A 15,085-nucleotide genomic window follows, 5' to 3' on the forward strand; every position below is an offset into this window, starting at 1 on the left:
TTTTAAGTTAAAATAAGTAATCTGACTATACATTTTCTTTACATAAAGACTTAATTTTAGACCTACACTACCATTTAAAAGAAGTCTCTTCTGCTCACCAAGGCTGCATTTATTTGATCCAAAATACAGTAAAAACAGTGATATTGTAAACAGTTTTCTATTTGAATATATTGTAAAATGTAATTTGTGATCAAAGCTGAATTTTCAGCATCATTACTGCAGTCTTCAGTGTCACATGATCCTTCAGAAATCATTATAATATGATGATTCTCTAATATGGGCATATTTAAAGTGCATTTTACTCATTTAACCTGAACACATATTTGCAAGCACAAGCTTTGTTGATGATAATGAGGCAGCATTAACACTAGTTAAAATATAATCTAAACATTCATATTATTTTTATATCATAATACATATCATATTTATATCATACAGCATACAATTTAAATACCTGCTTTAGCCAAAACAGCATTTAAATGTAACAAAAATTTACTTATTAGGACATATTTCAAATTTCAATACTCTTGAATCCTGTCTGGCAAGTCTGGAAACAGTCCCACTAGTAAAATATGTTTATATAAAATAGCATGTCAACTAATTAAAACTAAATGACTTTGAACTAAATGAACTAAATGAATTATATCCTCTTCTGGATCAAGTTCTCTTCAAAATACAAATGTTCATCGGAGTCCCGCTCTTCTTCTGAGGAAGATTTTAACTCTTCATCACTATCCAGGATTTTCCTCACGTGTGTATCATGCAATCTTCCAAACGTGCAGAAAAGTGAATGAACTTGTTTTTTTTAAGGCACAGTCGGGGGCGTTCAGCATTTGCATTGATCGCCTCAGCACATTCCTGTATGAATGGCGCGCTCTACCCGTGGGTTTGATCACATTATGGATAATTAGCTGAGCCAGGAGAAACTGTAAATTTCAATTGTTTTATTTAAAAGTAGACATTTTAAGCTTTCTTTAGACGTGTGTTTCATGTTTGTGTGATAAGTATTCGCGGAGTTTCAGTTCATTTTTGTGATGTGTTTCAGAAATATGCTCATGAACACAGAGACTGCTGACAGCTCACCCTTTTTATTTTCTTTATTTTATAAAAGCACAAGGTTTTTTTGTTATTGTGAGTGTATATAAATAAAAGTAGCCCCTTTATAGTCTCTAATGATGTCTTACACTTATCTGTATGCCCCAAAATTTTGGAGTATTTTATGTTGTTTCCGCTGTAATGACGAAAAAATCCAGCAGGACACGCTGGCGCGTCCGTCGACCCCAGAGGGTTAACGGTAAATGCGTTAGTCGCAAACTTTTATATTTAATTGCATGCATTAACACGTTACTTTTGAAAGCTCTAGTTTTTATGTTTTATGTTATGTTTATGTTCAAACCTTTTGGTATACTACTAGGGCCGTCAAAACCAGTTATATGGCTATCCAGTATTCTGCTGATTATTTCAGTGATTAATTGGGTAATCTGTATAAGTTGGATTTTTTTAAATAGATTACTTAAATGAATGATCATGACAGCCCTAGTATAAACTACTGCTTTGTTACTTGTGTTATCCTTGAGAGCTCAGCTAAAGGGTTTGATGGTGTATATTGTGTAGTTTTCATTAGAGGTCTGCAACCTGAACTGGGCCCGATGTGACCCAAGAAAATGCTGAATTCAGAATCTAAACTAGACAAATGAATCATTTATTTTTAATATATGCATAATACTTTAAATCATCATTGAGAATGTAACCTTCCTTTGGTATTCGGTTATTTAATAATTTGTTTTCCTTTATCTGAGCAGTACAAGACTTTGTAACTTTTCCTCTATTTGCCATCTGAACAGATGAAAATAAATAAATAAATTGAGCTTGATTTGATGATACTTAAGTGGGCGTAACAAAAAAAGCTACACCTTTGGTATTCACAGTCAAAATTGACAGACCATTAAAAATGAATGGGAAAGACAAAAAAACAAAGGATTTTTTTTTTTATCTGTGTCACGATTGAAGGTGGAGGCAGACACAGGATGAGGATCTAGTCGCAGCGGAGGTTTATTTAGACAATAAGGGTAATACAGAACATGAACAATAGTAAACATCCACGATGGGAAAAAGCTAAACAAAACACGAAAGGCAAACAAAGGGTTAACATAACACGGGAGGCATAAACGGGTATAACAACGGAGAAGACAATGATGGAAGCATGGGAAACAGGCATCAATTTACAACAAAGACCGACAAGGGAAAGGAGAAACAGACACGGTTAAATACATGAACACAATGAAGACTCAACGAGACACAGGTGAAAACAATGAAGAGTGCAGGCAGTAACGGGGGCCGGGAATTGTGGGAAATGTAGTTAGACGCTCGGACAGTGAGACTATGGGCGGTCAACAGGGAAAACGTGACATGGAATGGGAGCAGTGACAGGTGAGACGGAAAACACGGAGCAGACTAGGAAACATGACATAAACGTGATGGGTGAAAAACAGAACATGGGACAGAAAACACCGGAACGTTACAATCTGTCAAATACAATTAATAAATCAGCCGCAATGCAAAAACAAAATCACACACACTCACAAATGAACTGGTGTGTCTATAACTGTCATGCCCTCATTGGTCCCTTTACTCTCTGACGTTATTTGATCCAATTCCCTGGACTTCTGTATCATGATAGCCTTCAACACCTGTTCCATATCCAGTAATGAGCACACACACTATATATATACACACACTCCCCGCACTCAGTGTCCAGTCTCATCAGAGATATCCTGGACTCTATCTCACCATACTAAGATCTTCTTCAATACTCTGTTTTGATATAGCTCTGTTTTGTTGTTCATCTTTGTGTTGGCTTGTGCCTTTGTTTACATTTTATTTTGGAATAAAATCCAAGCAATTGGATTTAGTTTACCTTCTGTGCCATCATCTTCATGACAGAAGGCTAGACAGATCTATGGATCCAACAGGACCAGGTTCCATCCAGCATGCCCTTTCGGTTCAAAGGGAGATGCTTTATCACCAAGAGAACACGCTCCATGCATTCAAGCTGCACTGGTCTCGTTATCATGGGTTTTGCCCTCTGTTCCATCCTCTGGTGCTGGCAACTCGTCATCCAGTTAATCCCCCTCCACTGCTTGTGAGTTCTCCTTCTTTGTCTCCCTCACCCATGCCTCCAGCTCACTCTCACTCTAGTCAGCTGGACACTCCCCCTGCTATTCCGGATTCCTACTGGAATGATCGCTAACCTCCCAAATGCAGCCCGACCTTTTCCCACCAGAGAGCTAAAGTGGCTTACATTGTCTCTCTCCTGTCAGGCAGAGCACTGCAGTGGGGGTTGACTCTCTGGAGCCAGGGGGGTTCAGTAATCCAGTCTGCCAGCACCTTCGTGGAACATTTCCGGGAGGTATTTCAACATCCAGTGGGAAGTTTGCATTCTGGTGAGCAGTTGTCCCAGCTCTGACAGGGCACCCTTTCTATGGTGAATTATGCCCTGTGCTTCCACATCCTGGCCGTGGCTAGCAGCTGAAATGAGCCAGCCCTCCTCACCACATACCGTCAGGGGTTAAATCCGGCTCTAGAGTGACAGCTTGCTGGAGAAGACGATGCTATGGGACTGGGGCGGTTTGTCCAACTTAACATTCGTGAGTGTAACCACCTGAAATCACGTCCCGACCAACTGCAGCTCAGTTCACCATTTGGTTCCTGGAGCAGGCTGCCCTCTTCACTGCAGTCCACCCCTCAAACACCTCCCCCTGGTGAGGAACCAATGCATCTTGGTTCCACCCGGCTGACATTGGCAGAGCAGAGAAGGATACAAGAACTACGATTACCATGGGACCGGCCATGGGACTGTGCTTCAAGCTGCTGCCAGGTGATCTGCTGCCACGGGGGTGAGTTTACCCACTATCTCATCCAGAGCAGCTGGATATGGAGGAATATATAAGCCAGGCTCTATGTGATGGTGAACTTGAAACAGGTGAAGAAAAGTGCCCATCAAGCCTGTCAAGGATTTAACGTCTTGGCGGAGTGAAGGTATTTGAGGTTGCAAACTTGACCAAACATAAGGTGTGATATCCAGGACTCTATATTCCCATACTCACAATACTGCTTCAATATGCTATTTTCATATATTTGTGTTTTGTTATTAATCATTGAGGTGGCTGGTGCCTTTGTTTACCTTTTTATTTTGGAATAAAGTCCCAGTGATTGGGTTCACTTCATCTTCGTGACAATAACACAGCTTTTTTTTTTGTCAAAAAAACGAAACAATAAATCAGTCACAATGCTAAACACACTCAGAAATGAAGGGGTGAGACGATAACACACTCACAATGCAAAACACACCCACACAAAAGCACACACACACAAACAGAACCACGGAATCAATAAATGGAGCTCTACAGACATCTTTGGCCATTGTTGGCATTACAAGTCATCTGTTGTTTTCAGCTCACACACACACACACACACACACACACACACACACACACACACACACATGTTGTGTTTCCATGTTTTATGGGGACTTTCCATAGACATAATGGTTTTTATACTGTACAAACTTTATATTCTATCCCCTAAACCTAACCCTACCCCTAAACCTAACCCTCACAGAAAATTTTCTGCATTTTTACATTTTCAAAAAACATAATTTAGTATGATTTATAAGCTGTTTTCCTCATGGGGACCGACAAAATGTCCCCACAAGGTCAAAAATTTCGGGTTTTACTATCCTTATGGGGACATTTGGTCCCCAAAAAGTGATAAATACACGCTACACACACACACACACACACACACACACACACACACACACACACACACACACACACACATTTGCTAAATAAATCTTTACCGTTGAAAGTTGCAAAATGTTTACTCTAATTCTTCTGTTTTATACTATAATAGAATTTTCTGAATTTTGCAGTTATTTCTTTTTCTTGGTGTTCATTTGTATTGACATTATTATGCATTTAATTTGAGTTATTACATTTTTCTAAAATAGAAAATAGAAAATTTGTATACAACAAGCCATCATTCTACACAGTAGGTGGCTATATTCATCTACTGGCTGTTACTGGCATGACATTTTTTTCAAGTCATGTTATTTATATTTTGTTCACAATATGGGAGCAATCTGCCTCCAATTTGTCACATTCTAATATTTTCTTCATGTTTGATGTGTAGGTTATGAATAAAAAAAAAAATAGTTTATGTGTATATGCAAATTAATGGTAAAATGTAGAAATGTTCATGTAAATAAGATTAAAAAAATAGCAATAAATATAAAAAGAAATTCATAACTGTATTGTTCTTCAGGGAAGAAGTAATGGCGTGAAGAAATTACACATCTGACCCTTCCGGTCAAAAATTATTGGAAATACCAAAGGGAGGTGTACCAATACCATTATCAATACCATTGGAGTGTTAAAACCGTTTCAGTTACTGACCTCATGTGAATTCTACTCATAGAATGAGGCATAAAGTCATTGATTACACATTTTAATGTCACATTAGTTAGGTTTTACTGCATGTCCTCATATTTAAATGTACTTCTAAACACCTTCCTCAGCGGCGTGGTGGTAGTTTGAATGTTCGCAAACAGTATACCATTGCTCAGATGTTTAGAACTTCTTTTCACCCCTGAACGAAGAACAAAGAAGAACCTCTCCGGAAGTAGATCGGGGCCTTAACTCTTGTTTTCTTACAGACCGGACGTGTAAGGTGTGGAATCTGGTGACAGGACAGGAGATCATGTCTCTTGGTGGACACCCCAACAATGTGGTTTCAGTGAGGTACAGCTCCAGTGTGGTGTTTACCGTCTCCACCTCCTATATCAAAGTCTGGGACATCCGCGACTCGGCCAAATGCATCCGCACACTCGCGTGAGTTCCCAACATACATAGCGAAATTCCTAACTACAATCACCACAATACATTCTTTAAACTACAATGATCTCTTATTAATGCCTATTCTCATCAAGCCTTTAAATTGAAGTAGTGCATTCCTATGGGCCCCTTCACACTTCTTTTTTTCCTCACTTGCTAAAAACCCCACCATCCAATAAAATACACACTTTTGGCTCTTGTGTCTGGAAACAACACTTCTGATACACTTGAAGGTTTATATTGTTGATGTCTGAGTAAAATGAACATATACAGTCTGTAATGGTGGCTGGCTGGCACTTTATGGAAGCAAAATATGTCAGGAGTGTGTCTCTTTTGTGGGGGTTTGTGAGTGTTTCTGGCTTTAAGCCTGCAAATATCAGGTCATTTTAAAATGGTGTTTTACAGGTTTGGAAAAGTCATTGAAATGAATGAAATCCTAAATGTTACAGAAGTCATTGTAAAGTTCTATAGTGCTAAAATGTCATCACCTAGATGATAGTCTCTTGTGTAGAGGAAAATTTGCTCACAAGCTACAGTAGAGTTATATCCGATAGTAATCACAAACCACTCGAAAAAGTCACGAAAATATATTGGTCAATAAGGGTGACAGTTGAAACCTTGCGATTCCTCTAGCTTTCATCAATTACTCACCCTTATACCATCTCAAACTCACATTACTTTCTTTCTTCTGCAGAACACAAATGAAGATGATTTTTTATAGATGTATGATGTCCAATGTAAGTCAACTGGGTCCAACATTCAAAGATAATCAAAATGGCTTGATTGGTTTAATCGATGTCTTCTGAAGCGATACTATCAGTATTGGTTGAGAAACAGACCAAAACAAAACTCCTTTTTCTGAATAATTCTTGACATATGCAGTCTCCTCAGGGCTTTCTTCCACAGAGTACTTGCCTAACACAGAAGAAAGAAGGTCATATGAGTTTGAGACGGCAATAGGATGAGAGAATTACCATTTTTGGGTGAACTATTCCTTTTTTAGGGTAAATGTAGTAAGGGAATTCAAATGGTCAGTGGGCTGGTTGAATGAAGGATGACCCAATCTGTTTCTGCCTCTGGTTAGTTCGTCAGGATTGGTGAACACTGGTGACACGTGTGCAGCCAGTACAAACCGCACCGTGACCATACCGGCTGGAGAGAACCAAATTAACCAGATCTATCTGAACCCGACCGGAACCTTTCTGTACGCTGCTGCGGGAAATTCTGTGCGCATGTGGGACCTCAGACGGTATTTCTGCAACCCAACATCATTTATTTCGGCCCAGCCACTTGAGATCTATTCACTACCTGATACATCATATAAATGCCTGACACTCCGTCTCTTTTCATCAGGTTTGTGTCTACGGGTAAGTTAATGGGTCATCTGGGTCCAGTCATGTGTTTGACGGTTGATCAGACTGGTAATGGGCAGGACCTGGTGATCACAGGGTCAAAGGATCACTACATCAAGGTGTGTACATATGTGTCTCTATATATCTATTTTAACATTGTAAAAATGACACACTTCACTTTTAAAATGACCATTTGGAATAAAGACATCAAAAACCATCTTGTTTCAAATCATCAAAATTCATAAAAAATTGAATGGTCCAGTTTAGGATATGTGTTTTTGTTTGTGCAGATGTTTGATGTCTCAGAAACTGCAGTGGGGAGCATCAGCCCCTCTCATAACTTCGAGCCGCCTCACTATGATGGCATCGAGTCGCTGGTAGTTCAAGGAGACTGTCTGTTCAGTGGCTCCAGAGACAATGGTATCAAGAAATGGGACCTGAGCCGCAAAGACCTGCTGCAGGTAAAACCAGCTACAGTGGCACAAAAGGTATTTGGACACTTGTGCCACATAATTTAGAAAAATGTATCAATTGTTTTTAATTTCATGTGCTTGTACTTTCCTTCTCGAATATTCTTGCTTTTTCATTTGATTTTTTATAAAAATGTGTAAAATGTTACCCATTTATGTACAGTATGGTTTAAATGTCTGAGACCTCTAGTGAAATAGCTTTTTAATTAAGCGCAGATTGGCCTACTAGCGGGCCTGCCGAGAAAAAAAAATAATGATCTAAGTATTAATAACTGCAGTCTTGGCCAACACAAACTGTATATATTATTATCATGGTTAAAAACATCAAGCTAATTAAATAGCCATGTGTCATATGTCGTTGGAAAGCTCTAAAAGAGTAGAATGCAACCAGCCTATTTGCTTTTCTCACAGAAAACAATATATTGAGTAATAGAAAAGAAAGTGTCTTTGAAATTTTTCACTTATAAATTAACTAATATTAAACACAACATAAAATATCACATTACCATTACTTACAGGAGGGGATTCCCCATAAAACAAGCCCACACCCATTGTAATCGGATGCATATATCATTAGATAATCAACACAAAGTGCACACAGCACATACAGTAATGTCAGTCTGGCTAAAAACACTTTACCTTTTCTGGATCAGATGACTTCCTCTGAAATTATGTAGTATGTTATCCAGAATCATAGAATGCTAAACCAAACTTAGTAGGATTCAGAACGATGTAACAGAGGTGGAAGTCATCCAAATATGGACAGAGAGGATCTTTCACTCTTATTACATATGGCCACCAGGAGATGGCGCCAAGTTCATGACATAGTCCCAATTGATGACTCAAATGACACAGAATGGAACTGAATGAGATCTCGTTACTCATGCCTACATGCTTTGGAGAGAGAGCATACCTTTAGTTATTCTTGTGTTGGCATGTGTAATTACAGTTATAGTTTTAATGTACAATTATTGTGTTTTATTTGTTTGGAGAGGTTTTTGGACACCTGGAGACATTTTTTGGACACTCGGATCAATTATATTTGTAATGCTATAACTATAATTTTTAACGTTTTCTTTAAATGATACAAAACAACTGGTCTTCTTTGTTTTTTTTGTTGAGTTATAAGCCTGTAATTTTGGGCATGCCTATGAACAGGAATTCTTGTAAAACAAAATGTTATAGAAAAAGCTTATTCAATGCCACAAGTTTGTTATAAAAATGTGTACAATGTTACAAATTATAGGTACAGTAAAATCCAAACTCTAAGTGTGAAAATGCCTATATTTAGTTTTATTTAAAACTAAAATTTTATGTAAGGAAAAAAAATATTCAGTCACAAATTTGTTGTAAAATGTTGTTAAATGTTACAAATTTTACGTACAGCATGATCCAAAAGTCTGAGACCTTTTGTGAAAATGCCTCTATTATGCATTTTTTAAATTTGATATAAAAATGTAATGAAAAAAAATCCATGTCATAAATAATTTATATATTTCATTTATTTTTATTTTTTTTACTAATGATACATACAGAGCAGTCTAAAGTCTGAGACCTCTAATGAAAATGCCTCTATTTATTTTTATACAAAAATGTATAAAGAAAAAAACATGGTCAATATCACCAATTTGCTTATTTGATTATTATCTAGCCACATAGAGTATGTATACTTTTCTATGAGATTTTATTTTGTAACTATTCTGTTTCAAAATCCTAAAACTACACCCTCATCTTGTTCATTTAAATAACATTTTGAAACTCAGATTTTCAATGTGGTGTCTTCAAATTAACTGAAAAAATATTAATGCTGCCAAATGTTCAAAAATAATGACATCTTACAAAATACAACATTTCAGTTTGATAAACACATAATCCATTTATCAGTAGTGCCTTCTGCAAGGAATTAAATAATCAGTCAATAATTAGAGCTCAGATCCAATCAGGAAGAGCTTTAATGAACTAATCAGGAGTCAATTAAAAGTGTTTGTGAAAATTGAGTTGATGTTTCTACAGCAGGTACCGAACGCTCATCGGGACTGGGTCTGTGCTCTTGGTGTTGTTCCTGGTTCTCCCACCCTGTTGAGTGGCTGTAGAGGTGGAGTGCTCAAACTGTGGCACATGGACTCATTAAGTCCACTCGGGGAGCTCAGAGGCCACGAGAGTCCCATTAACAGTATATCTACTAACAGTACTCATCTGTTCACTGCATCAGAGTGAGTTTTGCACATGCACTGTATACCGTATGGTACTGCTATCAACCTTTTTACAATGTTCAATATATATTTTGATATTTAGAAGTGTTTGAGGATTTCTAGAAAGTAAAGTCTTGTTAAAAATTTTTTACACTGTCAATACTTGTTAACAGTGTATGGACATGCACCTACTAATGGATCATTGATAGTAAATTTTATTGTACATAAATACCAAAAAAAAATATATAAAGGTTTTACTGAGACTTCACTTTCTTGAAGTTCCCAGTGCCAGAATTGCCTGAAGTTGAAGAAATGCAATTATATCTTTAACACTCCTCATCTTCACTCTGCAGTGACCGCACGGTGAAGATCTGGCGTGCGAGGGGAGGTGTGGACGGCACTGCAGATGTGACCGAGACTGCTGATGAGACTGTCAGTAACTGACTGTTCCTTTAATTACAAACTACAGCAGCGTTACTACAGTAACGTAGCTGCCAAAGACATTTGCACTTTGACCCTACAAATAAAACCTGGATATGGACTGTTTGACCTGCACCAGAACAGAATCTGCTCGTGTCAGAATCAGCTCACAATGGTTCTTTTGGACATATCCCAGAGTTCAGTTCACTAACCGTATGGCATTGCTGAAGACGTAAATTCTACGTCACATGCTAAATAAAGCTCTTTGTTCTTAAAAAGCCATGCCAGCTCAGTTAATTCTAACAATCATGGAGACGGCACTGGAAACAGACACGCTGATGAAGAGTTCTGTCAGAGCCGGATCTTCTTTAGCTGGACTCAGTATTCTGGTTCTTGGAAATGTTGTGGAGTGGAAGAGATGTCTGTAGACTAACTGGAGGAATCTTATAAAACCTAGCAAAAACATGTGGTCACATTTCACCCCAAAATAAAAAGTAAAAGAAATGATCTATTACAAGGAACACAAAACTATTGTGCGGTAATGCAAAACTTTATGCAATGGAATGCAAACTACTGCTAGGGAACCCAACAATATTGCAAGGTATGCATAGTTATGTAATAACTCTGTAATAACTCTGTGAATTTAAATACACAATCAAGAATTAATAATAGCCACTGAATGTAGAAGTGTTTGCACTCCTGGGAACGTTTATAATCAGAATCAGTTAAATTAAACAATATTTCATTTCTATTCTTTGTCATTTTCACATTAATAAGGGAAAACCAGCATTGCGGACATGATGTCTCTCTATTACAGACCTGACAGCAGTAAAAGTAGCACTTAAAGTACATGATAAGGGAAAACCATCCAAAAACCTCCAGATTTTGACCTCTGAGACATCGGTATGGTATCCATTAAGGCTTCACGATTGATTGAATTTAGAAAGAAATTGCGATTTGGCCTTGCACGATTACAAAACAGCAAAAGGCTTTGTTTTACAAAACAGTCTGCATTCAGCGCTTCAGTCAGCAATGAGCTTCACAGATGACTTAAAGATGGGATTGCATTACTTGATGATGTTGGGTTTTGTGATGTGTTCACTAGGCACATTAATGTAGAACGATTGTTAAACAGTATTTCAGAATCGAGTATTGGAAGAGACCATTGTATAAAGAATAATATCATTGTTACTGTTATGTATTTACACTTCATGAATGTATTTGTCATAGTACCTTCACTTAATATACACTTAATATTTCACTTAAGTATGAAAGTCATTATTTACTTAACCTCATATCATTTCAAATCCAAAGTGCTACATTACAGTAAAAATAAATCGTAATGGTTCTTAAAATAGGCTTCATTTTCATTATAAAATGTGTTTTTTCTTTTGATTTTGTGGTGAAATTTGACTAACGTAGACGAGTTTTCGAAAGATTCACCCAACTAAAATCACCATGACCTTAAATGAACTATAATGTGATTGGCTTTAGTGTGGCACCTACTAATTATTTGGTGACCAAAGTGTAAAGCCACCTTAACAGCTCATATCAACATATACTATAAGACAATAACAATATAGAAGCTTTCTATCACATATCACACATCTCACATTTGTTCTGTGTTGTTACCACTTTCCAGTAAAGGCACATTTTACCCAAATATGGAAATTCTGTTGACATGTATTTGCTCATGTTGTTCCAAACCCGTATGACTTTCTTTCCTCTGTGAAGGAGTAACATCTCCTTTTGTGTTTCAACAGACGAAAGAAAGTCATACGGGTTTGGATCGACATGAGGGTGATTAAATGATGACAGAATTTACATTTTTGTGTGAATTATAGACCTTTACGTTCTATTGGGTCTGTGCAGCATACTAATAAGCGCACTAGAAACTGTACTTTATATAAACTGTATTTTCATGTAAGAAGAGAATGACGTGTCTGTATCACTTATCTATGTAAAACAGTGCTTTTCCCAAACCTGCTCACTGGAGTCCACTAAACATACTAGTTCACTGTACATGTCAAACTTTCTCTAACACATGAAGATTCACTTGAAAGTGTTGGTAGAACAGTTCTATTTAATACTTTTAGATTTCAGGCCTCACTTTGGCTGTATGACGTCGGGTGTTTTCACTGGAGGTTTATTTGTTGAAATGCAATGAGTGACCCAATAGTGATTTGAATGTCAGATGCCAATGGAATTAAATGTCATCTGCCAAAACTACATGTGAAGTGCTGCTGTTTTCATTGACTAGACAAATCGTCATGATTATAATTATTATAATTTGTCAAATTAGGGCTGCATGATTATGACAAAATGTTGTTATTGTGATTCATTTCAATAAATAGAAATAGATTACCATTTCTTTTTATGTAGACTACACATGAAAACTTTTGCTGAATTATTTTATTGCTATTTTAGTGCATGAAAACAAAAACTGTTATTAAAGTTTTGACAGTATAATGCACAGAAATTAAGCAACAAACGTGTGTGATTGGATGAAAACAAACTTGCTCAAGTGGAGTAGACCTTAGTGGAGTGCCGTAATATGTTAATTGTGGCAACTGTAATTGGAATCTACATTTTAATCTAACTGTAATATAAAAATTATAATATTAATTGTGCAAGCGTGCGTGCCATGGGGCAATCCGAGAAGAGTGTGTTCGTAGAATGAGTGTGTGCATAATGGAAGTCAGTAACAGATTCGTAGAATCCTCCGTTGAAGCTTAGTGAGGTGCAGAACAAAGCCCAGCAGTGTAGGGCGATCTAGCTCCTGATACGCTGGCGAAGACGAGGTATCCTCCATGGAAACCCAGCTGACATGAAGCAAACTGGAAGGCAACCACACACCCGACATGTAGGCAACCAAAACATACAGGAGACAGGACCAACTAGGCAGAGTGAGTAAGGTTAGTTACTTCACACCAAACAACAATCTAGCAAAGATACTGTGAAAAAGAAGGGCTTAAGAAGGGAGTGAATTAGAAGGGAACAGGTGTTGCTAAATAAAATTAGTCCATGCATAAAAATAAAAAAAAAGGTTTTTTTTGGCATATTTTTGAGATTTGTGCATTTTAATGTCCTAACAAATTTCCATCAAATTGAACTGTGCACTTTTTTTTTATTACCAAATGTAATTAATAATTGTTTTCCCACAAAATACCTAATATTTAATAAAATACTTATTTTTTATGGAATTGATATGCATAAATCTTACAATTATTTTTGAGAGTACAATTTAATAATTTAAATTAATAAAACAAATATTTTTATAGAATAAAACATTTTTATTAATTAATTTTTTTTAAAGATTGCCTACACAATTCAACAGTTTGATGGAAATTTATGAAATTTAAATGTGTAAATATTAAAAATATTTTGTATTTTTGTACCCAATGAAATGGAAGATTGCTATATTTTAATTATTATATTTATTAAAATATTAAAATAACTGTTATAAGAATACTTAAAAATTTTAATTTAAAAATAAATGTAGTCCTTACCTTATATAAAAACTGTAAATTTTAATAACATAATTAAAATTATTATTTTATTTATTTAAATAATTGTTATAAACAGTTAAATGTTAATTTTCAGTCAACAGTGTGGAGAAGGGCAGCTTCGACATTCTGTTAGATTAGAACTCTTTTTGTGTTCCATGAACAAAATATACAATATTTAATATTTTCTTTAATACTATATTTGGGTGATTTGTGGCTGTGTTGATGCTTTTTTTAATGAGCAATTCTTCAAGGCAAATGTAGCTGTCCATGAATAGTACAGGCCACAAGAGTGCAGCACAACAGTGTTTAGTGTGTATCAGTGTCATCATAAAACAACTGTGATCTGTTATGTTTATTTACATGAGAACCATATAGCATATCTGCATATTTAACAGTCTATAGATGAAATAAAGGAACCGTTCACCCCCAAAATTATTTAATTTACGCACCCTCATGTCATATCTCTTTTGGTTGAACTGTCCTTTCAATCCTAGTTTCTTTGGATTTTGTCTTTTGTCCTGCGGTATGTTATAATGTGTGTCATCACTGTGGTTGTGTGTGCACCTGTTCTACACGCATCTTGAAGTTTGCACACCTGTATTCTCATTGCCAGCACTGCAGACCAAAATAACTGCAGCAGAATTTCGGGGACTTCCGTTTGTGCCTGGGCCTCTTAATAAAGGCATGAAAATCATAGTGAAATATTTATCAGCTCTGGTTGTGTCTGTGACAAATGTTCTCTGTGAGGAAACTCTTCCTTGTTGTACAGCCGTTGATGTCAAAAACATGACATCCCTCTGTTGTCATAACTCAACTGAACACATCCATTATTAATGGAAAAAGTAGAAAAGAGCCGTTGACATGAAATGTCAAACTGTGACAACAGCGTGACATGCCATACTTCATCTAAACTATAAAAAAAAAAATTACATGCAGTTATATGCAGAGATATACACTCACCTAAACGATTATTAGGAACACCATACTAATACTGTGTTTGACCCCCTTTCGCCTTCAGAACTGCCTTAATTCTACGTGGCATTGATTCAACAAGGTGCTGAAAGCATTCTTTAGAAATGTTGGCCCATATTGATAGGATAGCATCTTGCAGTTGATGGAGATTTGTGGGATGCACATCCAGGGCACGAAGCTCCCGTTCCACCACATCCCAAAGATGCTCTATTGGGTTGAGATCTGGTGACTGTGGGGGCCATTTTAGAACAGTGAACTCATTGTCATGTTCAAGAA

At 36.7% G+C, this 15,085-nt stretch overlaps 1 protein-coding gene across 6 annotated transcripts in view; it reads left to right on the forward strand.

Moving 5' to 3' along the window:
- Positions 1-12,590, forward strand: part of LOC127638125 (kinesin-like protein KIF21A) — a 75,849-nt gene extending 63,259 nt beyond the window's left edge. For 5 of the 6 annotated variants that reach the window (XM_052119482.1, XM_052119484.1, XM_052119488.1 and 2 more), the window contains 6 exons: positions 5,717-5,891; positions 6,979-7,143; positions 7,248-7,365; positions 7,537-7,707; positions 9,730-9,929; positions 10,262-12,589. In XM_052119482.1, coding sequence (XP_051975442.1) covers positions 5,717-5,891; positions 6,979-7,143; positions 7,248-7,365; positions 7,537-7,707; positions 9,730-9,929; positions 10,262-10,352 — 920 coding nt within the window. In that variant the 3' untranslated portion in view covers positions 10,353-12,589. Of the gene's footprint in view, positions 1-5,716; positions 5,892-6,978; positions 7,144-7,247; positions 7,366-7,536; positions 7,708-9,729; positions 9,930-10,261 lie in introns of all 6 variants that reach the window. The other variant, XM_052119483.1, reaches the window with a different exon arrangement.
- Positions 12,591-15,085: the final 2,495 nt, after the last annotated feature.

The sequence above is a fragment of the Xyrauchen texanus genome, chromosome 46 (genome assembly GCF_025860055.1).
Source record: "Xyrauchen texanus isolate HMW12.3.18 chromosome 46, RBS_HiC_50CHRs, whole genome shotgun sequence".
NCBI classification, from domain to species: domain Eukaryota; kingdom Metazoa; phylum Chordata; class Actinopteri; order Cypriniformes; family Catostomidae; genus Xyrauchen; species Xyrauchen texanus.